At 37.9% G+C, this 25,309-nt stretch overlaps 1 protein-coding gene and 1 long non-coding RNA gene across 5 annotated transcripts in view; one reads left to right on the top strand and one right to left on the bottom strand.

The window, feature by feature from the left end:
* Positions 1-8,813: 8,813 nt before the first annotated feature.
* LOC114149478 (uncharacterized) lies at positions 8,814-9,603 on the bottom strand. Its single transcript, XR_003596513.1, has 2 exons — positions 9,490-9,603; positions 8,814-9,346 (listed from the first exon to the last, which is right to left on the bottom strand). It is a non-coding gene; the product is annotated as an uncharacterized LOC114149478 (long non-coding RNA).
* Positions 9,599-25,309, top strand: part of unc5cb (unc-5 netrin receptor Cb) — a 143,277-nt gene continuing 127,566 nt past the window's right edge. For all 4 annotated transcript variants that reach the window (XM_028025383.1, XM_028025381.1, XM_028025380.1 and 1 more), the window contains exon 1: positions 9,599-9,753. In XM_028025383.1, the coding sequence (XP_027881184.1) occupies positions 9,636-9,753 (118 nt within the window). In that variant the 5' untranslated portion in view covers positions 9,599-9,635. The remainder of the gene's footprint in view (positions 9,754-25,309) is intronic.

Below are 25,309 nucleotides of genomic sequence, written 5' to 3'. Positions count from 1 at the left end.
ATTTGCTGTTTTATGGAGCAGGAAAAAAGAGCTTGTAAATCTGAGGGCACTGTGAGGGTGAGGCGCTGAGAGCAGGCTGGGGAACACGTCTTCCATGATGCAGCACTTTATCTCCCTCCCAAATGGCATCTTTATCTGCCTAAATTAAGTTTTGATTCCTTGCCACATGCGGAGCTGCAAATCACTTTTAATACTGATATCAAGAGCAGCAGTAAAGTGTGCCCAAAGCGATGGAAAGCAGCTTTATTGTGTGGCACATAACTTGCTTCGCCACCATTCACTGTCTCTCTCTCTCTCTCTCTGGCTCACAGTTGTAAAAAAAAAATCTCAAACTCCTGCTTTGTCTGCAAATCATATTATACCATTTGTCATAATTTAAATTCCCTTCTATCCTGCAGCTCATGCATGCACAGCTCCATGGTATCTTTCGCTATACCTGTTACTCTGTGAATGAGGAAGAAGCTCATCCCCAAAGGTGACTTAATTTATAGCTATGATTAATTTCCAATTCCATTTTCATCTGGCGATGTTTATCTTTAAAATTAGCAAGACGCTCGGGTATATTTGCAGTGGGCGGGGGAGATAAGTTGGTGTTAGAGATTCGGTTCCATGGCAGTACATCCTCGCTGAATAATCATTAATCTGCTGGTGTATCACTCTATTTGTCCAATGTCAATCTGTCTGTGTCTCTGTCTAATTGATCCACAGGCTGATGCTAGAGAGGGAGGTTGGGTGAGAATGTTCAGCAGGAGTGGGAGATCTCTGATATGCTTAGTCCTAGAAACCATTCCCCTCACCACCTGATATGGGAATATGTAATGAGATGAAGTAACAGCCAATTTATTTGTCTGAGATATTTTGAAAAAATAGAATGTAACATAATGTGTTTCTGTAGGTGTGATTATATCATAGATGAGGGAAAAGATAACCTTCCTTCAGATGTTGGAGATCAAGCAGCATGACGCAGCTCTTTGGTCAGCAATTCATTGCCCCCATCCTGAGTCCAGAGTACCCAGGGTAAGAAACTGCTGTACTAGGCAAGATATACTTTTTGTCTCCACAATTGCTGTTACAGGTCTTAGTTTCTGCCCAGTGTTGAACCACAGATCCAGAATATTTTTCCGCTTTAAATTTATTTCGAAACTTAGACATTTTTGATCATAAAACAAATTATATTATCAGATAAATATAATCAGGCTAAGAATAAATTGCAGATTTAAAATTATAATTTTATTTATCAAGGGACGCCAACCAAACTAGCCGGGTCATTTCATTTATACACAATTCTGCTCAATTGTTATTTCCCTTCACTGGTATATGTAGGATTTTCTCTTATTGAGGAGTTGTGAACAACAGCATTGATTTTCTGCGTCGTTTTAGAATTGTAATCTGTAGTTTTTCAGTAGCATTTATTCTGTGTTGGCTTCGATTTCAGCTATTAAATTAACATTAACAGCCTTCTCGTTCATAGAAATGATGCATTACACCCGTCACACCCAAATGTTAGTGATTGGGTAAAATTTTAAACTTCAACAGAATCCACACCTCCAGCAAGCAATCGTTTCTCAATAGCCAAAGGGTCTACACCTTCTGTATAGCATAGAACAAAGGGGGCTAGTTTTTACCAGGCCTTATAATTCCTCTCTTTTGCCAAATTATGAATTACACACAATTTTTGGAAAGGTGTGTTTAATTTCACCAGCCACACCCAGATGTGATGTCTACTAGACCCAAAAAATCATAACAGCGTCTGTCTGTCTGGAACTGGAAAGAAAGCCATTTCGAAAGCTTTGTGAGTTCAATGAAGCACTGTGTGAGTCATTACAAGAAAATAACATGGAACAGAGGTGAAGCTGCCAGACAGCCAAAAATAATTTAAGAGTGCATTAACAACTCATCCATGATGTCTAAACAGCATCTTACGTAGTTGTAGAACCTGAAGAACTTGACATGCCAGATGAAACCATGAAGAGTGCTCTCTACCAGAAATTAGCAAAATATTTACTTAAATTCATCATCTTTAAAATCTAAACCAAAACTGCAGTAAGAAGCAGACAATAAGGAATAGTTTTTCCACATTTTCAGAGAACCTTTCATATACCTTGAGATGGTTTCACATCAAGCATAAGACTATTAAAGGCATATAGCCTTAAATGTCTCATGTCTTTTGTTTCAAACTTGTACGGGTAAACTGCAACATTAAGCATTGACAAACTGTGAAACAATAGAAAGGTAACATGAAAATACAGTAAAGCAGAAAAACAGAATGTTATTTATTCCATCAGTTCCTGCATATTTATTTTATCGCCCACTGTGTGCTGAAAACCCGCTTGAAAAGATAGCTGCACAGGGAAGCTCAAAACGTTTAATCTGATCATGATGCTCAAAATGTGCATTTTTATTAAATGAATAGTGTCGTTGTCGTAAAAATTATTACCCCCTAAAATATCCAGCATATCACAGAAATCTAGCTGTGTTATTAGAGAGCACCTATGTGGCTGTGAAAGCTTTGGTTTAAAGCTGAATTACACTTCAATTCACTTCATGTAAATATTCAGTATCTGCATTTTATACACTGAATATTCCAGTTTTCCCATGAGACACACTTCATATCACAAAACTTTGGCTTTATTCTTTTGCACCGATAACCATGATTGCTTCTATGGTCTCCAAAAGTGGAGGACTTCTTTTCTGTTTGCTTTATCATATTATTATGATTTTCCACAAACTTCTCGTTGATCAAAACTACCACAAAAGTTTCATCAGACCGTGTACATGGAATTGCACCTTAATTTGAACACCAAGAGGATGAACTTACAGACGAAATAACAGCCGAAACAAACCTCTTTAAGATCAGTCACCTGAAAAAGACAACAAATTTTTGCTAATGCAATCAAAAATAGGAGAAAAAATGTTAAAGCAGAAATGGCAGCTCATTCTTACCAGTTGAAACCTCTTGACAGAATATCTAACCATGACGCTAGTTTGAAACACAGTCATTACAGAATAAAATTATTCAAATAGATGCATAACAATGACATCACCTTTTCACAGTATCTCATCACTTCCATTTATCACAGTCTCTCTTGTTAATGGGGTTTTGACTCAGTTGTCCAGGAATCGTAACTCCACCCAAAGGCATAAGAATAACATAGAAAACAAAATACATTAACAAAAATAGAACTTCCCAATCAATTTCAATCATATATATATATATACCATCTTTTAAGTTAACTTGGCTAACTAGTGTCCATTTCCACTTGTTCAATGTGCCCCTCAAGTGACTCACTACAAAAAAATAAAAGGTAAGAATGACAAAACTAGTGTTCAGGTGAATAGGTGGCAAAGGAATGAGAGTTCACTGTTACAGCTTTGAGCAGAAGGACATTTCAGAAAGCCTGTATTGGTTAACCTTGAATTTGATAGGCTGCATTGGCAGAGAGCTACTCCACTTTCCCCTCCAGTCAGCAAACAGTGAAATGAGGCTATGTGAACCATAACTGAAAATGGATGACTGTGAGGGAAAGAATACATTTTAATCTGAAAAACTCTGGTTTGTATTTGAATATGCATATCTCTATGATGAACTATGTGCTTTATGACTAGCATAATACATAGAGCTACAGCATGGCATTTCATATGCATGCATTGCATTTGTCTTTAAGGAAACTAGTCTAACACATCAATTTTCCTCTTATTGCGCGCATACTACTATAAAACTATCTTTTGAACTGATTAAAATGTGCTGCAGAATAAAAGCAGTAAGATGAGCTATGCTGAATCAACAGGAAGAGCACATTCTCAGAACTTTGTACAATGGTAAAACTCCCTGTTTGTTGATCTATATTTACTGCATCAATTGAAGGATTATAGAAAAGGCATTTTTATTCCAGAACAACATATACCTATTAGTCAGACGTTTCTTCTGGCAGACTCTCTGGTGTAAATTAGTTCTGAATCTGGGTCTCTCGGTGGTTAGGTGTACCGCAATCCTGTAGCCACCTGGCTACTTCTATACACTGGGAGCTGCTGTCATTGTTTGACCTCCTTCTGGATGTCTGAACTCCTTGCAGAAGTATGTATACAGCTGTTCTGTGAAGATCTCAGAAGTTTGGCCAATCAATATGATTTAAATAAGTACCTTTATGGAGACTACTAAACAGCTAAGACTCATTACATAAAATGTTTTGGTGAAGTTTAATGAAGAGTTTAACCTTTGATCATATCATACAGGATTGTTCAATCCATCCTCTGAATGTTGACAGAATTGACAGAGCTGCAAACATATCAAACTTGATAATGAAAAAGGAGCACTAATCTGAGAAGCGGCAAAGAAATCCGTTGTAACTTTGGAGGACATGGAGAGATGCACAACTCCATTTGTAGCACACATCATAAATTCACTGCATCAATTGAAGGATCATAAATTCACTACTGCTTTGGTCTCTCACGTTAAATCCCAATGAAACTTGTTGACGTCTGTGGTTGTAATTTGACAAAATGTAGAAAGTTCCAGCAGCATGAACACTTCTGCAAGATGTAATGAAGTTGATGAATACATTCTTAACATAAAGCAAACAATTATTTTTCATTATATTTGACAACAACCTACTGAAAAGACTACATGGCATGATGAGGCCAGGAAAGCAAAACTCTTCCAAAAGACTCTAAGAAATATATTAACAGTCTTTAGCCTTCACTAAATGCAATAACCTTGTGTGTGGTATGCAGGACCCTTTGACACCCTCTAATCAGATTTCTGAATCTTCCTTTGATTAACAAATTCTGTAGCAAAAACTCCATTAAATACTGTTTAGAGGCTCACAGTGAAGCCGTTAAAAAAATCGTTTGTGGAGTAAATCTCATCCTCACCTGGAGGCTTGTTTGGAAGGCAGTATATGAAGAACACTGAGATTTTTAGCTAAACACATTTACGTCTACTATGAACTTTGTTTTTTTTTTATCTGTCCATTGACTGTACATTTCTGTAACTGAAATTTTCAAAACACTCCAAAAAGGTTTCCCACGTCGTCATGATGGGGTATTTGTGTGTAGAATTTTGAGGAAAGAAAACAATTTAATACAATTTAGAATAAGGCTGTCACATAGCAAAAGGTGTAAAAAGTGAAGCGCTGTGAATACTTTCCAGCAGCAAGCAGTGATTTATTAATTTCACTTTGTATTGTTTGTAGACAAACCCTAAGCTAAGAATTGTAAGTGATGGAGATCCCCTCTCCCCCTACCAGCATACATGAATCCCATTTATCATACAAGGAGACTCTGATCAGCCCTGGATGGTCTGAGAGCTGTGGAAGCTACCATCTGGTAGAACAAATTAGGATTAGGTTGGATCTCACCATAACCTGGAGGGAGGAGAGGAACTGAGACACCGGTTTCCAATATTGATTAATACCACCCATACTGACTTATATTCTGTCAGGGTATTTCATTTTGTTTTTAGCTTTTATGAAAAAGACAAGCTCTGCACTTTAGATCCATTTGTCATTTCTATATACTAGTTATTTGTCCAAACTGTCTGTTCATTCAATAAATAGTTGATGCTCCAGCTCTATCTTTTTGTATCATTTTTTTTTTTTTCTCCGAAGAGTTTTTGCGGCGCTAGTGGCTCGTATTTTTTCGACAGTAGGCAGACAGGAAGGAGGGTGAGGAGAGGGGGAAGACATGTGGCAAAGGTCGTCAGGACCGGGAGTCGAACCCACAACGTCCGCGACGAGGACTAAGGCCTCCAAACGTGGGGCATGCTAACCCCCTGCGCCACCACAGCACGCCCCCTTTTTGTATCATTTGCCACATTCTGCTCCAGCAGAACAATCCTAGAATTGATCCAGTGATAGCCCAAGTTTTTATCATTTAAAGTTGGCAAGCTAGGATAGGTGGTACACAGGGGATGAATGATTACTGGAATGATTAACAGGTGAGTTATTGAGCAGAGTGAATGTCAGCTGTGAGGGGAGTACAACTAAAAGACTGAGGAAAATTGGAATAATGTGTTGAATATACATGGGCAAAGAAGCCAAGTTAAGACTAATAACCTAAACTAAACAAGTATTTTGGTTTTAAAACTACAATAGATAAGGCAGCAGCACTGCACGAGGAAACTGTGTAATCCAAGACCCAACCATCACCACGATCATCTTTTGATCTCAAACTTTGTCTTCTTTAATTTAGATATACATAAAAAGGCTATGCTGAAAGAAAACATTTCCCACAATTTATTATTATTTATTGGTTTTGTCATGTACAGTGTTCCACAGTTGGGCCACTTTTTTGTTTTGTGATTGTCAAGATTGTCAAGAATGACAATAGTCAACATTCTTTGACTATTGATATTCTGATGTGTGATAATCTCTAGTTTCTCTCTTTTTTTAAATAGCCCTATATGGGACAGTTTGGGCTAGAATATGTAAAAAAAAATTAACTATGTTGACTTATGATGTAGAAATTATAATATGAGTTGATATTTTTAGTATATCTATCAGTGTTGATTTAATACTGTATATAATAAACATTTGTATGCTTTGCTTTGAAAAGTGCCCTTTAGATTAAATATATTTCGTGCTGCAAAGATTAGCTTTAGAACAGCAGCTAGTGACCCTTTCTGTTTTATTCTACCTTTCTAATGTTGTTTTGTGCAGTCTATAGTTGATCCAGAAGCACTTTTGGCACCCATTGTCATATGACCAGTTGTTATACCTTGAAACCTTTTATGCACTTAACTACAAGTGTACTGCTTGTTTGAAAGCAGACATGTGCCACTTCTCAAGAGATGTCATCATAACAAAAATAATTCTTATGATTCACTTCTGATTAATTTATTGCTATGGCTTATTTTAATTTTTGTAAACAAGCATTAACAATATCCATTAACATCTTTGTATAATAGGAAGGTCTGAATCAAGAATAAATAATTTCCTGCATATGCTATCCAAAATTGAAATGCCAGAAAGATGTCAGCAGCCTGCTGACATCACCATGCATTAGAGACTGTGATAGGAGAAGGGAGAGGAATCCTAAAATTAGATTCATATTTTAAAAGTTTCATATCGGTGCAGATATGGTGCTGGAGTTCATGTTTCACATTAATCACGAAGTGTCGGGGACATTACTCAGACCTCTGTCATGCATATGTAATAACCCATCAGCCTTCCATCGGAAAGCTGAGACAAATTTCTCCCCGGAAAGAAAAAGCCCTATTTCAAGCAGTTTTTCTTTTCTCTGAATTTCTGTGTGGATGTATGTCTGTTAGGCTGAGTTCCTTACATATCTAATGACATGCTATTAGTACTTTTAAATAACAATTTGATTTGTTTACAACAAGGGACAGTGAAAGGTCCCATCTGACATGCAGTGTTCAAACAGAATTTGTGATGATTTATTTTTCCAATGAAAGGTGGCATCAGAAGCATCTGTTTGCAATACATTGGAAATATAAACCAGATTTTATATAGAGTAATGCACTGGATAAGATGTATTTTCATTTTTTCTACTTTATGTTTCAGCTGCACTACAATGACGAGACAATACCTTAGTGGCCTTACTGTACTGGTACCTTTGTCCATAAATCAGTATGCAGGAGTTTATGGGACATTTTTGTCTTCTCACCCTGTAGCTCAAGGCAGAAGTCCTTGTCCGGAACAGATTCACAATATTATTTTTTTTACAGAGGCCTGAGGACATTATGTGATTAAAGCAACATCACCAGGCTGGTTTTAGTCACATTTATCTGGCAGATTCCATTTTATTTTGTTCAATTAATTACAATTTCTAAAGGTCCCAAATGTTTTGTTCACCTGGAACATAGTTTGTCCATAATCGTAGTTGAATTTGTCATTCATAAAACTTACACTAAATATATAGTTTATGGTAAGGGGACCTGGATTCAATTCAAAATATGTGTGTGTGTAACACAAATACAACAGTTGTGTAATTTAAGCATTTATTTAGCTAATTAAAATAAATTGAAAAAGTTTGCAAAAAAACTGTTCACAGCATGTTAATAGAAAGTTGAGCAAAAGGAAAAAGTGTATTTGAAAAAGATGCATAAGCAACGTGGATAATCACAGCTTTGAAAGGGCTGCCCTGGGGAATGCACAAGAACCACTTCACAGTTGGGGTGCTGTGGTGGCGAAGGAGCAAAGTACGACCCACGTATTGAGGCCTTAGTCCTCGAGGCGGTGGTCGCAGGTTTGATTCCCAGCCTGGCTACATTTGCCAGGATGGCATGTCTTTCCCCTCTCTGATTACCCTGTTTCCTATCAAACTACTTTCAAATAAAGGCCACCAGAGCCAACAAAACCTTTTAAAAAAAACACTTCGCAGGCGTCTCGAGGAACAGGTCGATTATGAAGAAAGTGGAGGCACAGAATCCAAGTTTGAAGTCCAGGATGAACTTTTCATATTTGAGGAACCATGTCATCTGTGGGTGTTGGTTTACCGTTTTATAAACTCCAAAGTCAGCGCAGCCATCTACCAGAAAATTACAGAGCATTTTGTGCTTCTCTCTGCTGACAAGTCTTACAGAGACGCTCATTTAGTTTTCCAGCAGGAGTTCAGACCTGCTCATAAAATAACCATCATAGCACTGTGACTTATTGGCCAGCAAACTCTTCTGACCTAAACCCTCCTAATGAATTTTTGACTAGAGGAAAATAGGAAAAAAAACCAGACTCAACACTGCAGATGAGCTGAAGGGTGTTAATAAAGCTACCTGGGCTTGTTAACACCTCAGCACAGTGACAGGGTGACTAATTCAATGTTATTTCACACTAATATAGTAAGTCATGCAAACGGAGTCCAGACAAAATATTTTATACATGTGTGACTAAGTAGGTGCATGTGAGGTTACATTTTTACATTATAAGTTTTTTAATAACTGGTATTCTGTAATATTCAAAATTTATGAGAACATTTTTTTTTAAGCAGATAGCAGATAATTTGAAGCACAGACAACTCCGTCTCATATTCGTTGAGACAGAGTTATAGGGAAGACCACATTTTCTTCTTATGTCACACTTTTGATTGACTGTTTCTTCTAAATCCAGAACTTGTATTCGCCATGCATTTAATAAACAGCTTCCATTCCTCGCTGCTGTCCGGGCCAGGTTTTGATACAGCGCCGCCACTCGCCGGAGCACTTGGATTGGCTGAAGGAGCAAGGTAGTCCGCAGAGACGGCTCCTTCCCCGGGTTCAGTCCCGCCAGTGAAACGCACACGCTGAAAAGGTTCGGCTGAGCGAGACTCTCCGCGTGTTGGACTTCGATTTGGCGAGGGAGCATGAATTCACCTTCAAGGTATCGATCCACACATCAGAGCAAATCTGGTGAACCTTTGAGAGGAAAATCAAACGGAGTCAGGTTTTAACGCAACATCCTCTCCTCTGACGGAGGACGATGCGCCCACATCTTATTCTATAAACTATCACATGTTTGTGAGGAAAAAGCAAACAAACAATCAGTGCGCTGGAGATACCTTCTGCGGAGCCACGCTGTGCGCTCTTGGTTGTGGAGGTTGATACCTGGACGGGAACGCGGCGCACAGAGGGAGGATAAAGCGTGTTGGAGATACATTTACTCAGAGACTCGGACTTGCCTTAGAGCGCAGTTTGACTCCTCATCATGGGCTGCGGCGCACAGACTGACAGAGGAAGGGGAAGAGTGACGAGATTACCCCCGGAGATGCCGTCCGTATCCTGGCTTCTGCTCCTTCTCCTGCTGGATGTAGGATTTGCTCAAGGTAAACTTTAATGCTTAGTGCGGACTTTACGACTGGTCAAAGTTTCACGCACGCTTTTAGCTCCGGAGTGGTTGTAGTGGTCGGGGGAAAAAAACACCCCCAAAGTTTAAGAAGCAATATTTTAAGTCGTGTACGAAACTTTTGGGATAGAGTTATTAAGTCAGTCTCTAATCTGCCTGGCAGATGAATGTCTACAAAGTCATTTAGGGTCAATGTATATAGAATGAGTAATTTATGTTTCCTCGATCCGAACTGAATTAATACGTGTTATGCTGGTGGATCGGCCAAAGATTTGAATGGGCTGATTTTCCTTAGAGTTGCTTTTGGTGAGTAAGAAACTAATAATAACAATAACAACAACAACAATAATAATAATAATAATAATATATTTTTAGAAATAATAAATTAATATTTTTTAATTTATCAAAAATAAAAGCACCATCTTCCTTTTTATAAAGCAATAGACCAAGCTACTTTGAGATAGTTATAAAATAAAATAGACAAAGTTTAGTATACTTTGCTGCATGCATTGTGTTGACTTGTAATTCAGTAATTTTCTGTTTGACTTAAAAGGACTCCCTCTTTAAATTAAAATACTGTTCATATCTTTCCTCGTTTTTTATTATTGCCCGAAAAAAAAAGAAAAAAAAGATTTGAATAAGTAGTATCAGTATGAGGCATGTAAAGCCTGGTGAATCAGAGATACGAACCAACTTTAACTCAATCAGCTCTTATCAGTGGTATGTAGGTCAAAAGTAGAAAAATCTGATAAATCTTCAACTATCTTTTTTACTTTCAGCAAACAAATGTGGGGCTTTATACATACGCTTTAAGCAAAAACATATAAATAATTACACATTTTTCACTTAAATTTGTATGTTTATGGATGCGACTCGTTATTTTAAAATTGCAACCATAATTACATCAAGCATCTTTTAAAACTCAATTGTTTCCACCTCTTTTGGTAGAAAACATTTTTTTGTCTACCACACTTTCCATTGATGTTTTAGGCAAGCAGTAGTAGCTGTCAGTTACAGAACAAAGCTAAAGCTAAAACACTTGAAGGTATTTACTTAATCCTCTTGTGGATGAAATTACCTGTCAAAGGGCTGTGAGAAGAGAGCATCTGTTTGACGCTTAATTGTTCATTATGTGTCTGTGCATGTTTAAGTACCGGCCTTGAATAAAGCCAGGTGGTCTCTCAACTGTATATGGGTATTTTACCGTATTAAATGTCTGCGGTCTTTGAGAGCCATATGAGGTTATACTGGCGGCTCAAGCACTTATCGTGTGGCAAGGATTAGGGTCTGTGAGCAACCTTATCTAGCTCCTCCAAATTGTCATCTCACTCCTACATTGTTAATGAGCAAAATGGGGTTGAAAAAAAGGGCAAAGAAGAACAAAATACAGGCCAGAAGCAGCTTCTGAAGGGCAGGGCGAGATGACATAATACCCTTTCCAAAACCCCGGAGAGCTCTGTGTCATTGACTGGATGGGAATACGAACAAGGTTCCTCTCTGTCCATTAAGAAGTCGATAGAGCAGGAGAACATTGTATGAGCTTAATTAATGGGTTTAGCTATTTTAGGGCCCTGATGAGCTGTACACATTTCCAAATCGCTTGAGAGATGCTTCTTCAGTGTGAAACTACTGGTGATTAAAGTGGCTCGCTTACAGACGCTTACTTGCAACACAGTTCTGTTCCTGAATGGCTTGTTTGCGGGTTATCAGAACACATCTTCTGCTTCTGTGTACTTGTATTTGTTTCTTTTTTAATTTTCTTTGAGGGATCTAACTCAATCCAATAATCAGAGTGCTCTTTACTTGATTGAAGCCTCTCCAAAAGAGACAGGTTGAGACAGATTTCAGTGAGGGCCTTGTGACAGTAGCTTGGTTAAGAACTCCTATTGGGCAAACAAATCTGTCTACGAGTTACATGGAGTATCTGATGGGTTTTAAGTAGGTTTTTTAACTCACATAAAATCACAGTTCTGAAAACCGTGTTTCATTAGACAAAGAAAAACTTAACTGAAGTGTTTTCATACTTGATTTCTTTTTATTTTCATGCCTGACCTTAAGGTTGACATTTATGTAGTTCGTCTCTGCGTTAGCCACTGGATACAGAGTTGCTGAGGGCCATCCTGGGGATTAGTTCAGTTTTTCCATACGGCTGCTCTTGTACCTTCCTGCTTCTCTCACACCCTGCTCCTCTGCTTCCTGAAGATGTGTCCTCTGAGGATTCTTTATAGAGGGGAAAGTTAAAGGATATTTGATACATATATGGATTATAAACCATCATGAGTCAGTGTGCTGTGAGGCTTTGCTGTTTACCGCAGATGACAATCCTGTTCCGAACAATCCGGGTGCTACATGGAGTGAACGGGAATGGTATTTTCATTATTATTATTATTCTAACAGGCTTCCCCGGGGCCTGACAAACTAGCTCCCTTTGGTCTACTAACATTACAATCATCTGGGTCATTTTTTAAGCTGAGCGTATGCACAATAAGCACATTGTGTGTAAGGAGCAGGAGTTATAAATTTTCCCCTGTGAGCTGACCGAAATGACAGCTTTAAATTCAATAAGTTAAACGTAACTGAAGAATTTAATGTAACTGATGTAAATAGAGATTAGGTTTGCAGTGCGCGCACATTATAGAAGAGAGCTGAGGAAAGATTGTCTGCACAGTTTGGCTTCAACGGGGCAGAGCTACATGCTGGTTGCTAGCTAAGCCACAGATGGAGCGTGGTAGCAAGCGATAATTACTGTGAAAAGTGGCTGCTGAGCTTGCTTCCCTGCACCACTTGATGTCATGTACTATTGTTATGAAAGCAAAAAATATAGACGTGTGCTATTTTAGGGCCGGGAACAGTTCTTCGCTCCTCCTGTGGGTGAGGATACCTTGTGGTTGGCTGGTGGAGGCGGGATACTGTGGCTGCCATGTTTACAGTTGGCCCTACTGCGAGGTTCACTGTTGTACTGTTATTTGTTCAAAATTCAGTTTTGTTCCTTTTAATGTTCATAAAAGTTATTTTTCTTTTTCACTTGTATCATGGCAACATTTTTCCCCAACTCCCCTTATTTTGCTTATTTTCACAGCTTTCACTTTCACAGTTCAGTTTTGAATTAAATATTAAATTGTGGCTTTAAATACTTTTTGAACACATCCTAATATAGCCGACTAGACTGCATCACCCTCAAAACCAAAAATGCTTGGGGAAAAACACGTCAGAATTAGCATTAACGAGAAAACATGAACTATCTGCATCACGTTGAATATTTGTGCTCCTTTCCTTTAGTTTCCTGCAGTTTAATCGTTGCATTTAAAGTATTTATGTGTTTTACTGACATCTTACTAATACTGAAGATAACTAATATTGACTCTTCCTCTTTCCATAAACGCTTCCTTTTACAAAGCACCATCCATTTACACTAAGCTCCTCCTCTGAGCTGCAGTCCCAAGCCGAACTTCCACCTCACCTCTCTCCCGCACCTTCCCCACTCAGTTCCACTAGACTAGCAGCGGCAGGAGCAATTTGAAAACACCTGATGGAACTGTGAGTCTGCTGAGCTCATCATCCATAATACTTCTCACTGCAAACAACCCAAAGAATTGTTGTCAACAGATTAATGAGAAGCATTTCTGTGAGGGCACACTGAAGGTGAAGTGTGGGAAAGGGCTACTTAAAGAGACAAATGTCCAATTTTAAGGCCTCAAATTACAAAATTAAATTAATTTTAAGTCATGCTTGATATATCTGTCATTGTTATAAGTACAGGTAACTTAGTTACTTGATTGTGCTATAAAATGGCACTCTGCTGTGTGTCTGGATTATACATAACACCACCGAATCAAATCAACATTCAGTTTCTTTTTTCAGAACATATTTAATGATATTTCACAATGTACAGCATTTGAAAAACTATAAAATTCTTCCTGGTGGAACAATCTAGTAACCACGTTAAAATATGGAAAAAAAGACTTCTCCATCCAGTCCAGTAAGTCAAACAACTTCTTTTTAAATGTTGCTCTTCCATGTTTCTGCCACATTTTTATTTGCTTCTCTCATGCGGTGATGCCTTAAAGCCAGCAAAACCTGACTAGTGAAGGGTATAATAGAAAATCAGAAAACTCTTGTTCCTTCCAGAGCAGTACTTGAAAAACAAAATAGGTGAGATGAAGGAGATTGTAAGGACGCAGGTAAAGGACAGAAAGGTGAGCAATGAAGAGAAGGGGGAGCTGTTGGCAGAGGCAGGGAGAGGTAAGGGTGAAAGCAGTTGGACAGAAGAGGAGAGGAGAGTGTCATTAATCACCCTGTGTGACACTCTCAACTACAGGGGAGCTTCACAGTGCAACATTCACTTCTATTAGCAGTCCATTAGCAGAGCTCGGCACAAGCAGCAGCGCTTGACAGGTAGGCCTGTGCCAGAATGGCTGACCTGTGTGCCTTGACAACGCATATTGCTTCTGGACTATGTGAAGGGGTGCGTGGGCATGTGTGTGTGTGTGTGTGTTTGCGTCAGGTGTGGAAAGTCAAAGTGCACCACAGGGCAGAAATTACCTTGACATATTGTGGCAAGTTTTGCCTTTTCGTCTATGGAAAGGAAATGAAAATAATTGTTTAAAAGGTCCCACTTTCAATTACACTACTGAGTGAGATGGGAGATAATGATCCTAACAATTATGGTGGTGGTGGCGGCGAGCTGATTCCCTACCTGTGATTTTTGCCTTTGCTGCAAAATGGCTCTTCAAAGTTGAGATGATGCATTAGAGGCACACCCATTTCTCATTCAAAGCCTTGCATTGCCTCTTGGTATCCAGGAGCCCTCTGATTATGGGATTGTAGGCAAGGAGAAGGGGGGAGAGGGGTGGTGTACCAGTGTTCCTGCTCTAGATCCTCTGTTCGCTTATGATTAGAGATCGGAGCCAGCAGTCAGAAAATCTGGGGTTGGTGGGGGTGCAGGAGAGGAGGACAAAGCCAAAGGGGGAGAGAGAAGTGATTACGAGTTAAGTGGCCCTTCTCATGCCATTATAAGCAGCAGGGCTGACAGAGCACATCATGAGTGAGAATAAGTACATACTCCACTCCTGCCCTTTAATTTGGCATCCTGGCCTCTCCCCTGGTGTTCAACCACTAACGTCCACCTACATTTTTCTGTCCCTAATTGGAAATCAGCCATGTGTCTTTGCCAACACAGCGACATACAGGTGAATTCACAATTTAAATGACTTTCTAGGGAGGCTTTTTATGACTTTTTATATTTCAGTAATTATTTATGTATTAATTTGAGAAATACTGGCTCCTAACCTTATTGTCATTTTCTTTTCATGTTTGTCATATAATTGTGCAATGTTCACATTAGTTTTTCATTCTTAGTAGTACGGGGCCTAATAATCAAGTCATAAAATTTTCAGATGAACAAGTGGAACAGCCACTCCAGAGCTATTGAACAAGTGCCCACCTTTAAATATCGGAGTATAATTATGTGCAGTAATTTGTGTTGGAATGATCATATTGATTGTCTCCAAACTAGCCCTAAGACCACATTTTCTGCACAGGCTTAGACTGTTTGGAGTCCAGGATAACGCTGACCTTTTATAATGCTGTCTTGAGCAGCATAATTAGATATGATATATGTGCCTTGTATGGCTCACTCACTGTGTAATCTTAATCTAGAATTGCACTCATGGTAAAGACACAGATGAAAATAGATGGGTCGAACTATCAACCCCCTCCCTTGTAGTCAATCTATGAAATCACTGAAAAGAAACAGGCAGAGAAGATGCTGAAGGACCCATCCCATATCCTGTTTGGAGACTGTTGCAGAGCTATCTGCTGCACAAGCAATTGTTTTAAACAATCTTTTCATCCAACTTCTCTTTTACTTCTTTATAAATCTGATAACTTTCTTGATTTTTTTTTCCTTTTTAAACTAATTTCCCATCTAGACAATCTGAACTTTATGGAATATATATATATATATAAATATATATATATAATATTTTGTTGTTGGTATGCATGTGACCTTGTAGTCATTGTACACCTGCCCCTCAACAAATTTCCCTCAGGGATAATAAAGTATCTCTTATATTCTCCTACAACACCTGAACATTGTTGTTGCCCTCAAAGTCTCTCTACAGTATCAGTTAATTCTGTTCAGTTTGCATGCAACCTAAACAGAATTAAAGCAGCCTCTGTAATGTTACTTTGCTCAGGGTCACTATAAATAGTTCAATGTGCTGATTAAGAGGCCAATGCAGTTAGGTTATTTCCCTGATGTCCTTTAACCAAGCTACCTATTCCAGCATGTAACATGGAACAACCTTGCTAACTACTGCTGTAAATAGAAAGCAGGCGCCCAGTGTGGCACAAATATGTAATCCAACATACAGAGCAAAACATGCTTCAAAATGTTCAGTTCATTCAGATTTTGGATTTTAATAGTGAAAACTGCACTAATACAAGTTAGAGAAATACACTAAGATAATCTAAATGATCTAAGTAACTTCTGAGAAAAAAAATCTGGTAAAAAGATTGTAGTTTTTAATATTTTTTAAAGAGTGTTGTGAACTACTGTGATTTAACATCAAGCAGGACTGTGTGTGGGGCTTTTTCAAAACTGGAAAACAAGCATTTCACTCTGCAGTAAATTTGGAGCTACACTGGACCCCTGCCTATTTGCAGTTCAGTATTCGCAGATTCACCAATTCAGGATTTTTGCTGTGACTCATAGCTTCAAATTATTTGTGGAAACCCTGCCTATTTGCACATTTTTTTTGGCATTGCTACTTGCCACGCTATTGGCTGGCATTTGCAAAGCAGCCAATCCAGGGGTGGCATTTATTTTCTTTCATGGAAGTAACTGATTGATAATTAAATATATAAACATAACTTTTGATTTTTATTAAATGTTTAAAAAGTAACTTACACATTTTAGGGGCAGTAGTTCAGCACTATCAACCTTTGAAAAAAAAAAACTATTACATTTTTCTTCATCAAATTTGTTGTTCATTTTGAGCTTATGTCTGCAATACAAGCTGACTATATTTTAGAAGTCTTTAGACTTCTTTACTTCAAATCCTGGTGGACCCGGTAATGTGACTCCTTGTTACAATTAAGGAACATTAATGCTAAACTCAGGCTACGTATTCTTTCTTCACGAAAAAGTCCAACATACCAAAGAGGCAGTAATGAGGTGATCTCAGACATGATTCATCACGCTGAGTCATGGACGCAGCATGGAGTTACCTGAATTATGATGTTTGTTTAGAAATCCATCCTTCTCTTGAAACATGAAACACAGCTACCGTCTTTCGCTCAGTCGTCACTGTCTGATGAAACTAAGCCTCTTTTCTTTGCTTTTTGCTCCTTCACAGCTTTGAGTGTAGCGCAAATATAGAAAATCTCCTTGAAAAAGGATATCTTTATTATAACACTGTCTAATGAATATATTAATCTTCATTAGAATGAAGAATTTATTTTTGCTAAACCTCTTCACATTTATTTATATCCTTAAATGTGTTTATTTCTGTTTAGAAGGAACTAGGTTTCCATTTGCTGATCCCTCAGCTTGTAGAGGGTTGTGGTCTATATATGTCAGCAGAACAGAATGAGAGGGTGGGAAGGGGGGGTAAGTGAGGGAGTTCTTGTGGGACCCCCTTGTCCCGGGTGAAACATGAGACCAGGAGACCAAACGTTCCCCATTTCCTGTCTCGACTTTATCAGCATCTTGCTCTGTGTTATTTCTAAACTCTTAAAGCATCTGATGAAAGTCTTGCCTCAGATAAATGTTTGTGCCTCCTTGCTTTTTACGGGGCTCAAAAGAGATACTTTATCCTCGTGCCACCCCTCCCTCTTTCATTCTCTTTTTACCTCATTCCTGTGTCTGCTTTTGAGATCCCACAAGTGAAGTTCAGAGTCTCTGGTTTACATTATGGTTGCTTAAAGATGGGCTTGGGATACCTTAAAAGACAATGATTGCCGTTCTTCTGAAGGAATACACTTTTACAAGACTTTGGGGAACAGCTTTGAGGAAAAAGAACCTTTGTTGAGTTAACTACATTTCTGCTGAGTTTTGCTGAATATAATTACTTCCACCTACATATAGGTCAGCAATCCTTCACAAATGAGAAGTAATTCTTCTTTTGCATCCTTGACAGTTCACACACATTTTCATTTATTCATTCTTTTTCATTCTAGCTTGTGTAAGCTGTGTGTTGTAAAAGTTTTCACAACCATTGAAGTTTTAGTGTTTGGTCATGTTACAACTACAAACTTTGATGTATTTTATTAGGATTTAATGTAGCAACCCAACACAAAGTAGTCCATAATCATAAAATGGAAAGAAAATAATAGATGGTTTTCATAGTTTTTTTTCAAATAAAAATCTGATTTGTGTAACAGTATTTCTAATTATACTAATATTCCTGAATAAAATCCACTGTAACCAATTATTTATGTGTAATCTGAGTGTGGAAGACCAAACAAATCTGCCAAAAGAAGTGCATTCGCCTACACTTAAAAGCCTGGCAAGGAGATGGATAAGTACCCAAGAGAAATAAATTTGGAGAAGCCATTGTTGAATGAAAGTGGCAACATTGTGCTGTAAGAATGTTTTTCTTTAGGAGACACAAGGATCTTTATAGAGTTGACGGGAAGATAGATGAAGCTTTATATTGGGCAATCCTGGAAGAAAACCTGTTGGGGGCTAGGGTATAGGTTCACCTTTCAGGAGCACAACAATTCTACACATACAACCAGATGGCAATGGAATCATTAAATGAATATATATTGTGCTATAACAGCCTAGTCGAAGGCCTAAACTATTGTGATTATCATTGACAAGTCTGGAAACTTACTGTTCGCAAATTCTCTATGGCCAGTATAGAAAAGCTTAAGTTACTCTGTAAAAAAGAATGGGCATAAGTTTCAGTCAAAGCCTAGATGTTTACAGTTGGTGGAGACAGAGATGTGTTGTTCTAATTGCAGCAAACAGTGTTTTTGCAAGCAATTGACATAAAAGAGGCTGAATGGAAGCCATTTTCTATTTGAAAATGCTGAAAACTAAGAATGATTTCCTTTTCCATGCTTTGTGTTGGTCAATCACACAAACTCCCAGTAAAGCAGTCAGAGATTGTAATATGAAAAATTCTTAAAAAACATTCGAGGTGTTTGAATATATACTTTTCTTTGTGTCTCTCCTTGTGAAAACAGCTCTGTGTTTGTGTGCACGTTATTGTTTTTCTGCAGGTGTTTGTTTGTCCAGTAATAACTGGGTTTGAAAAAAAGTCTGCTTCAGAGAAAACTGTCTGAACACCAGACTGTTCCTCTTTGCAAAATCAATCTTTCTCATAATTCCCCACATTTTTCTTCCATCTGTTATCTACCGAGCTGCCAAGCAGACTTTTAAATGAAGCAGACCATTACCAGAGGGCAGAATTAAACGTGTGTCACGATGCCAGCCTGTAAAAGTTGTTTTTACTGAGTGAAATGAGGTGCTAAATTAAAGCATCTCAACTGGTATGTACTGTTGTATGAATAATCCCCACTAAATACATCATCAAGGAAGGGTCAAAATACAAACACACACCTAGTTTTTCCAAAATTGTATGTTTTTGACTTATATTTTGCATAAGCAACTGAATCCTGCTTCGCTGGTCTTTTTGGGGGATAATTATTCTTCACAAGTCTCAGCATGCACAGTGGAATTCAACATTGCGGAAAAAAAAACTGTGTAATAGCAGACTTAACTACCTCACCATCAACCACCCCACCGCAGAGCTCCCACCAACCTTAACACCCCACTGTGTGACCTCTTTTCCCCAGTTTTAGCTTTGTTACCGTGACTCCAGTAATAGTTTGCAACTTGAGATTGCTGTTGGGTGTCAGCACTTTCCTGTGTTTGTACAACATGTGTGTGTTTGCCATATCTCCATGATCAGTCCCTGTTGACTTAAGTGCTGGCAGACAGTGCATAACTGGGGTAAGCTCAATGGGTCTCATTTAGACGGGGCCCAGACAGAAGCCCCAGTGGTGGAAGGTTATTTTATTACTCCTAACATGTAAAGTACACCACTGAGGCTGCTACATTTGTTGGCTCTGTCAGAAAAGAGCAAATTGTACCGTGTTCTGTTGTAAAGTTGTGAGAAATTTCTAATCTGCTACATCGGACGGAAAATAAATGGCTCTGCGGCCTTTGATTCTTATGCATTCTTTTTTGGTTAATGAAAGCTATGGAAATGAGCTTAATAATTGAAACCAGTTTTGCTGATCTGAAAGTTCAAGTAAATGTGAGAACTGCATGATGTATTAACACAAAAGGATCAGAAACAGCCATAATACAGCTGCCCTCAGATTTCTAGTAGCTTCATATTTTTAAATCTACACAAAGGAAATGCTCAGTAGCTGAAAATGTGCTCACTTCAATTCATTATGAATCGTAAAATAATACTCAAACATCCCTGTTGGCGGAGGAGAGCTCCCAGCTGTGCATTTGCCCCTTTCAAGGAGTTACCCAAACAGTAGGCAGAAAGTGAATAATGGATGTTGTTGGGATGATTGCTTCAAAATACTTTGAAGAAAGCAAGAGATTCTTCCAAAGAAGGTCGAATGTCTGAATAGACTCAATCTTCCACACTGATTCATTCAGCAAACACAACTCTTGTTTGCTGTGTAACCTCCACAGGCTGCTAATCCCTCAAGAAGCAGAACCCAAAAACACTAGGGCTCCAATCTACTGTGATGTACATGCTGCTATTGAGGCTTATTGAACATCATATGCCTCAGATTAGAAGAGGACATCAATGGTCTGCTTTAGAGATTTTGTTTGTACATTTCAAACAGTATTAAAGATATTTACAACAAAGAGTAAAGAGTAAGATTTATGGAACAATTGAATCCACAGTTCAGTGATCTCGTGCTGTGATTCCATCTTTTATATTGCAAGCCTCCTTTACAGTTTCCCCCTGTTTCTCTATTCTTTTCTGATTTTTTTATATGAAATGTGGCATAGATTTTATGAACTAAAGTGCCTCCGAGCATGAGAAGTTGACACACACAAAAAATATTATATGGTAAATATAGGGCAGAGAAATAGGGTATAGCATTATCCCTCTGGCAACTGGTAGGTTTTTGGAAAAAAAAAGCAACAAAAACGTAACATCTCTGCTTTCTGTTTGATGTCTTTTTGTCAGTGTGATTAGCATGTATGTGGAAAACATATGTAATATGTATTATGTCTGTGGCTTAAGCAAGGTAAACTGAATAAGGCATATTTCAAGATAAATACCATTGAATAAAAGTACATTTTTAATATACGCAATCAAGTAGCATACTAATTGCAACTTTGCTTTTGTAAAAATATGAATTTAATACTGACATCTGCTTCCACTAGGGATGCTTTGATCAAGATTTTTGTAATTGATAGCAATCCGAGTCATTTAATATTAGGTATTTACCGAAACCTAATCCCAATCCTATTTACAGTCTCTACTATCTGTGTCTCTTGACAGCGAGACAGTTTGTCCCAACCGGAGTTTCTGTAGGTTAGCCAATGCTGTTTCACTGGGCTTTCTTCAATTAACCTTCCAATATGTTTTTGCATGATTTATCATTTTGTTCTTGAAAACATTTATAACTTGATGTATACCACTACACTCTTCTGTAAACGCTCCTCTTGTTTCTTCTTAGTTTTTTTCATATGTAACAGTCTGCCAAAGTGCTAGGCTAAATCAAACATCTATCTGTTTTAAGACGACTTGTTGGGTTGACTTGTGCCTCACAAGTGTACAGTCACTCAATGGTGACTGTACAAAACATATAAAATTTGTTCTCCTGTGTCTAAACTTTAAACAACATAAAACGTGAATGGCGTTTCAGCTCTGTCTCCTGCATCAAAATCTGTCTTTGAATCTCTAAGGATTGTGGGCGGAGCCGGTCGTATGAAACAATGAGACAGAAAGCTGCAGCAGCCATTATAATCCTTCTTTAATTTTAAAATGTCAGGGAAACTCAAGTCTTCTGCCTACTGAATATTGTGCTTGGCTATAATACCGTTTTTTAAACCATGCACATAATATTTTCGCTGTGATTTTTAAAAACTGGTTATTCGAAATGCAGCTGCGTAGTTTGCCAGCTAACGCTATGGGTATAACTAAAATAAAATTATGGATGAATCGCAAATTATTTGCAAATCCCCGAGGGTTTTGGGCCACTAAAGGAGGAATCAGAATCCACACAAAACAGATTTTTTTGTGACAGAGAAAACGACAACTGATCATATTATGCAAGTATATAAAAAAATCTTGTAGCAATAGAAAAAAAAAAAACAACATTTGTCCAAGACTGTATCTTAATTATTTTTTTGAGTTTATCTTTGTTGATAGGTGTAGATTATGAGTTATTTAATGTAAGGTTAAAGGTGTGACAAATACTGGATGAACTGTTGTGTATTTGTGGTTTGAAATGAAATATTGGATGGATTTCAAAGAAACATGATACCAACACAGCATTTTGCTATAGCCATAATGACTTTAGCTATCTTTTTTATTAAGCTTCACCATTAGTGCTACATTAGTAAAATTACTTAAATATTCTTCGAACAGAGAAAAAATATAATTTTCATTTTCATTTAGATTTTTCATTTTCATTATCTAATGTTTTGGCTATTCAAATTGTGCCTGTAAGTGCTTACAGAGAGATAGCATGAAAAGAGGGAGTGAGAGAAGCAATGATGGACTCCAGCTGCTTTCGAGCAGGGGCCATCTTAACCGCTAATCCACTGGAGTGCCCCCAGATATCAGGGACTTTCAAACATGCCCATCAATTTCTATAGGAGGGCTTGGAAGGATTGTTCTCCCTGTTGTCAAAATGATGAAGAAATGAGATCCTAGTTTGGGAAAAAAATTGACCAAGCTCAGTGAGATGACAAGTCTGTTTCTCCAGTTCCAGACATCTATAAACCATGACTCCATACGGTACACCAGCTGCGCTGGAGTCAGCACAGTTACTGTAAACTGATACACAGTAATGGCTTGCTGCAGATATGCTGGAGCATGTGAAGCGGAAACCGATAATTCAGTGGTGACACACTATGCATAGGGGTTCCCATGGTCTTTAGGCTGACGTGAAGTAAGTTGATCCGTCAGGTAAAAGAAGAGAGGGTTACGCTGAGGAGATGGGGAGTATGAGGAGAGTGGGGAGGGCTGTGTAAAGGAAAGAGCATTACATCAGTGAATTGCACCTCCTGATGAGTTTCCGCCGGTAGCTGCTTGTTTAAATCCCACTGCACACGCTCTTTACATCTCACATTTAGAAGGCTTCACATTACTAAATCATGTTTGTTTTTACAAGTCTACAAAGCCCTACTAGCTTTCCGTTAGCCATGTTTTCTGCTTTTTCGTGCCAAATATTTTATTTAGCATCCCTATGTTCCATGACAAGCACTCGCCAGCAAAAGCACCGACATGGCCTCGGGTAGAAGAATAGAAAGGGGGAACTGGAGATGAGGAATAAAGGAATAAGGAACCACTCCTAAGCTGTGTGGCTTTTACCCAGGAGATGAGCAGACTGGAGGTATCCAGTATTTAGGCACATTAACCCACAGCTATTCTTGGCTGCTTTGTGTGGTTTTGTTGTTCACGGAAAAGCGGCAAAAAAATCTGGTAAACAAATACAGCAGCATTTTCTGCAAGCACCGGGCAGCTTTAAGTGTTACCAGCTCACATGCATATTTCCATTCGCCTGCAATTTCTTGGGAAATTTGGCAGCGTAATCTGAACCTTATTGTGTTTCTTCTCCATGAAACACCAGACACCAGTGAAACCTGGTTTTGGTTTTGACTGCAGGTTTTTTTTCCCCCCTTTACTCTTTTTTTTTCTAGTAGTCGCTTTGAATTTAGGGCCACATTCAAGACAAGCAAAAACATTTGACATGATAATTTCCATTTTACTTCCTGTCAGAAAAAAACTCAACAGAAAACAGTACATATGTGAGATTTTTATGGTATGATAGCCTTGCATACAAATAACACAGTATCATGATATTTTCCATTAACATTTCCAAAGTTATCACTTGTTACTCCAACAGAGACACTGGATAAAATATTATGTGAAATTTGGGTGGGGCGGGGGATGGTTCTGTAAAAAAGGTTTAAGTAAAAAGAATTAACAAGCTTTTAAAAAAAGTAGAGTAAGAGACATGGGAAACAGGCTGTGGGAGCACCACAAAAATAATGCTCTGCAATAAACAATCAAACAAACAAACAAACAAAAAAAACAATGAAGTGTTTTGAGGTAGAAAATCTTTATTTAAAGACTGGATGGCATAAAACTTTCCTCAGCAATTTAAGACAAAAGGCACATTTTGACAATGAGAACGAGAAGTTATTTTACCAGAACTTTTATTTACCCCTACAATTTTGGTTTTAGTAATGTTTTCAAATTGGTGGAGTTGTAACTTTGGGACAAAGTTTCAACTCTTTTGTGAAGATAAACCCTCAGTATTTCTTCTTTTGTTGAAGATAAACCCTCAGTTTTCAGCAATAGCTAAAACTAATAATTCTGTGTAGTAATTACACTAACTTCTATAGAGCCTGGACAAAGTCTGTGAAAAAGTGTTGCTGTTGTGTTTTCTCGCCTTATGAGCAACAGGAAGGAGAAAAGAGTAAAGATGGCTCCAGCGGGGGTAATTTCAAAGCAGTTACACCATGAAGCTCAATTAAAATCCCTTCAAAGTCAGAAAAAAGTTAAGAATTGTAATCGATGTTGATCTAAATAAATCCTTAGAGACATATCTTACAGAGTGCCATATTTCTTGAAAGTCTCTCAACAATCCAGTTGGCAAGAATTTTACCCTGTTAAAGTTAAAGCAAAAATTATGAGTGTGAACTGAGATGATTAAAGTATAATTTAATTATTTTTTATCAGTTTGAAGTACATGGCTCTCTCCTTCCATATACTTCCATATACATCTATCAAAGTTCTTGGTAGATGTTGAAATGCTTCTTACTTCCATAAAAGGGCCTTTTTCTGGATTAATTTTCTATATTTTCTGCATGGGAAACACAGGGGGATGATAATGACAGCAGAAGGCTACACTGGTAAAAGGTTTATGTGAAAAGGTTTCTTTGGAATATGCCTAGAATTGCTTCTATTTAAAACAGAAAGGTATCAATTATTCTTACATTTTCTATGATGTAACATTATGATTATTTCAGTATGAATGTTCTCTACAAAAAACATTTATTGTTATTTTGATAAATAGACTTAAGGAAAAATGTTGAATAATAGATTGCAGCTTCAGTTTTTAAAATAGCGTATCCTTTAAACTTTACTTTCAAAGATTTTTTAAATGTTTTTCATGACCCAAAGTATTTCCATACAAGCAGTTTTGTGTTTATTCTCAGCAATTGAAAGAAGCAGTAGTCTATTTTTTAGCTAAAAGTCTGGCAGTGCACATCAACAGATGGGGTTGGGGGTAGAATATGAAACTTCTTAATATTCCATGCAGCTGGAATAACTATGGTCACTTTCCCTGGCATCTCTAGGGAAGTGATT

This window comes from Xiphophorus couchianus, chromosome 8 (genome assembly GCF_001444195.1).
Source record: "Xiphophorus couchianus chromosome 8, X_couchianus-1.0, whole genome shotgun sequence".
In the NCBI taxonomy this organism is placed as follows: Eukaryota; Metazoa; Chordata; class Actinopteri; order Cyprinodontiformes; family Poeciliidae; genus Xiphophorus; species Xiphophorus couchianus.
This window is presented reverse-complemented; position numbering and strand designations above follow the sequence as displayed.